Source organism: Pterocles gutturalis, unplaced genomic scaffold (genome assembly GCF_000699245.1).
Source record: "Pterocles gutturalis isolate BGI_N339 unplaced genomic scaffold, ASM69924v1 scaffold47287, whole genome shotgun sequence".
In the NCBI taxonomy this organism is placed as follows: Eukaryota; Metazoa; Chordata; class Aves; order Pterocliformes; family Pteroclidae; genus Pterocles; species Pterocles gutturalis.
Window position 1 is genome coordinate 1 of NW_010109433.1, and position 4,210 is coordinate 4,210.

The 4,210-nt window shown below is 45.3% G+C and overlaps 1 protein-coding gene across 1 annotated transcript in view; it reads left to right on the forward strand.

Annotated features, from left to right (window-relative positions):
- Positions 1–8: 8 nt before the first annotated feature.
- KIAA1919 (KIAA1919 ortholog) overlaps positions 9–4,210 on the forward strand; it is a gene marked incomplete at its 5' end in the record, with an annotated part of 4,651 nt that continues 449 nt past the window's right edge. The window contains 3 exons of the mRNA XM_010072965.1: positions 9–21; positions 1,079–1,195; positions 3,401–4,210. The exon at positions 3,401–4,210 is cut by the window's right edge and continues 449 nt beyond it. Coding sequence (XP_010071267.1) covers positions 9–21; positions 1,079–1,195; positions 3,401–4,210 — 940 coding nt within the window. The remainder of the gene's footprint in view (positions 22–1,078; positions 1,196–3,400) is intronic.

Sequence of the window (4,210 nt, forward strand, 5' to 3'; positions counted from 1 at the left end):
TGGACGCCCACCTCCTCCTCGGTGAGTGCCGCCCCGGCTGGGCTGGGGTCGCCGGCCGGGGGGGCAGTGGCCCCGTCAGGCAGGGCGCGGGGCAGGTTTCCTTCTCTTTGGCCTCAGGTGCTTGTGTGCCGGTGTCGAGACAGGGAAACGGGGGGCCTGCGGCATGTGGTGCTGCTCCCCGCAAACCACCGCACTGGTGCTGCGGCTCGCTATCGCGACAGTCTGTTTGGTCGTTTTCTGATGCCGTGTGTGTCCGGGCTTTGCAGCTGTACGGCGTTATTTGCAAGTGGTTGGGCTGGCTGGACAGGTCAATAGTGGTAACTGGCTTTGAATTGACCAAATGGGTTTGAATTGACCAAAAGGTGCTTTTGGTTTGGACAAAAAGATATATTGAAATGTTGTAAGTGTCGTTAATAATAGCAAAACTAATACAGTTGATGATTTGCTGTTAAATTTATGATGAGAAGCTTTGTAGTTCTGTCTTCTAAAACTCCAGAAATCCCTTGGAATACATCCTTCATGTGAGAACAGAATATAAATAAAAGTCAGCATTTTTATATGGAGGTTGCTTGTTGGCCAAGGTGCAATCACTTTTTAGGATTTTAAGATTTTAGTGATGTGGGCTCTTTTAAAATGGTGCCAAATTTAATGCTCTGTAGTTCTCATCAGGAAAACTTCAGACTGTTCAAACATGTTTTACTTATGGTAAAGTAACAGTTCTAGATCAGAAGTTTGCAGAACATACTGAAACAACAATTCTAAATAAAAAGTTTGCAGAAGTCGACTTCTTCGTGTTCTCACAGCAGATGCTACTCCCTTTGCAAACAAAGCTTTAGCAAAACAGGTCTTTCATGTAGCATTTCCTCTGATTAAATTCCTTTTTTTTCCAAGTGAAAAATGATTCTGTTGAACTTTCTATCTGTTTCTGCTAATGATGAATACATCACCTCTTAGGATTATCTGTAACTGCAATAATGATGAATGTATTTGTATTTCTTAGTGTTCTGTATGTTTTGCAGTTTAAATGGAAGCTGTAGTGTTGGAGTTTCTTGTTTGTTTTGTTTCTGAACCATTCCAGCATTATCCATGTTTGGAACAACGGTTGGTCTGTATGGGATACCCTGGTGTAAGAAATCCCTGCTGTTAACTGTCTTAATGTCAGTTATTGGAGCTTCCATGGGAATTCTAGACACAGGTAAGGGACCACGTGGTCCAATAGTTCCTTTATCAAACCAATAGGAAACTTCAGGCTCCCCAAAATGTGCTGATATTTCATGTGACACATCTTGAGTTAAGAGAGGAGCTGTTTTACTTGGCCAAGGTTCTTGGATTATTCTGGTCCTGAGACTTCCAGTGTTTATGTCTCTGCAGCTGGCCTGCCCTAAGGGGCTGGGGGGCTGGGTATCTCTCGCCTCCTGGAGAAGATCAGTACACAGTTCAGTGGGCAGTTACAGGTGTAAAGAGTGTCACCTGCTCTTTAAACAGTGTTTTTGTTAAGTTACTCATCTACAGGAAGCTAGCTGGGTTACTGTTCATTAGTGCCAGCTGGAACTAAGTCATGAGCAAGCCCGGATGTTTGAGAGATTGATTCTCAACAGTTGCTGTGTTGGAGAGTTGGCTACCTAAACCTGGCCATGTGGCGTTCAGGGAGTCACAGCAGACATCTGCTGCCATAGCTCACTGATGGCACCATGTTGTCCATCTCCCGGAATTAAGGATTGAATTGCTGCCCTTGGTCAGTCTCGCTTAGGTGTTTGGGAGTACAAATTTATTCTGTGCCCCAAATTGTAAGTCTGTGGCATGTGCACACTGCAAACAGCCTGGAAAAAATGCTTTTGCTGGAAATCTGTTGAAAACCAATTTCTTAGTGGTGGCTCCTTATTGGAGGAAGATGTACTGGTGAAGTTGGAGAGCAAATGTCTATAGGTGTGGTTGGATAGGTCAGTTATACCAGAAGTGTGAAAAAGAAATTTCCAGAGAAATTAGTTAATTGGGCATGGCTTAGAAAGGATGAGCTAGGACGGCTGTGGCAAGCAGTTTGGATCAGGAGGCAAGGCCACGGCACGAGGCTCAAGTACAGTTAGAGATGACTGGGTAATGCTGGTGTACTTTCAGATGGGGACCAGGAAACAACCAAAAATACGTCAGTGGTGGAGTGTTTTGGTGTTGCTGTAGAAGGTGGTGGTGAAGCCGCAACAGGTGCCACTCACTTGGCACCTCTCTAGTGACATGCCAGTACTGTGCCAACTTCCGTAGCTTACTGAGAGAGCCTGTGGTTACTCACTAGCCAGCAAGGTATGACTGGGTCGGGTTGACCAGCTTGAGGGCAGGCTTATTTTTAAGAGCTGGCTAAAGAATTAGCCTAGCTATCCAGTCAGCTCTGGAAGCATCCCAGCCAGGGCCTGGTTTCAGTGGCTCTGCTGGTAGGTGACAGGGGAGCGATGACAGCAGGTGTGAACCATCTGCCCTATCTCTGCAGAGCTTGAGGGAGCCCTGCTAACACTGAAGAGGGTGCGATGTAGTATCCAGCAGTGAAAAAGGTGGTTTTCATGGTATGTGGCACTTGGTTTAAAAATTCTTCATATGGGAAAATCCAGCTGGCTTGTTGTAAAAATGCCTTCAGTGGGCAGGTGTGCTGCTTGGAAGTTAGATCTTTGAGGCAGAGAGACTTTCCAGCAGGAGAAACTAAGAGTAAGGCAGTAGAGTGTAACTGAATTAATTTGGAAGGGTGTTAGTGCTGCGTGACAAGGGTTGCTGTACTGTTGCAGAGGAATTTAGTTACTGTTCTTATTTTACTGCATTCTTCTCGGGGACTAAAAAATGTCTCTCCGAGATCTTGTTTTCGAGCATTTCTGTTAATCTGAGGTGTTGTAGTTTGGTCTCTGCAGTGGTATTATTGTAAATCTTTCTCCTTCTGGAAAGCCATTTGAACACAGTTGGGGTAGTCCCAGCCCACAAAAAGCAAGTGGTTCTTGTTTCCTGGGATGTTGTGTAAGGAGGCCTCTGATTCTTAGCACTGTGCATTGTTGCTTTTAAAGCTTACAGAAGTGCGAAGCAGTTAAATTTGATCTTTTGAAAAAAGGCTGAAAAATGCTGCAAATTGTCAAGTAGGGTAATTAAATACAGTCATTGTTGCAGGATTAAGCCAGTGTGGGGCCCTTCATTTTGACTGCTGTGAACACCCTCCTAAAGCTCAAGCAGTCATGTGGGGTTAAGGTGCCTACAGGCAGAACTGCAGTTAACTACCATTTTGCACGCTGTGTTTGCTAAACCTGGTATTACTGCAAATTGAATTAATAATACAGGTTATGGTTTGGTTTGGTCTTTTTTTTTTTTTTTTTCCTAGACCAATATCTAGTTTCAAACTAAAATGACTGATCCTTCTCTTTCTGATCTGCAGGTGGTAATGTACTGGCACTGAATACCTGGGGAACAGAGGCTGGGCCACATTTGCAGGCCTTACACTTCAGTTTTGCTGTTGGTGCGTTTGTGGCTCCGATCCTGGCTAAAATGGCCTTGGGAGGCTCCGAATCTAAAGACCTTGCAGTAGCTGAAGAGACAAACGGGTCTGTCCCAAGGTCTGTGCCAACAGCATCAGCTGCATCAGCTGCGTCAGCACTGAAACACCATTTTGGTGCAGATTTTTTGTGGTCCTATGTTGTCATAGGGACCTATCTTCTTTCTGTTTCTTTCTTCTTTTTTATTTTGTATTCAAAGGGCAGCTTGGCTCGAGACAAATCAAAGGCTTCTATGCAGAAGTGTGTGTTTGCCAAATACCACTATGCCCTTATTGTTCTCCTGTTCGTGTTCTTCCTCTTCTACGTTGGAGCGGAGGTCACTTACGGCTCTTACATATTTACTTATGCAAAGGTCTTTGCTGAGATGAAAGAAAATGAAGCAGCTGCTTTGAATTCTGTCTTCTGGGGTGCATTTGCTGCTTGTAGAGGAGTAGCAATATTTTGTGCTGCTTGCTTGTACCCTGGCACCATGATCCTGCTGAGTATCATAGGCTCTGCTGTCTCCTCGTCGTGCTTGGCTTTCTTTGCGAAGTACTCAACCGCGCTGTGGGCTGGCACCGCTGTGTATGGCGCGTCAATGGCTACCATCTTTCCCAGCGGCATCTCCTGGATAGAACAGTACACGGTCGTGCAAGGAAAATCGGCTTCTCTGTTTGTGATCGGCGCAGCGCTGGGCGAGATGTGCATTCCTG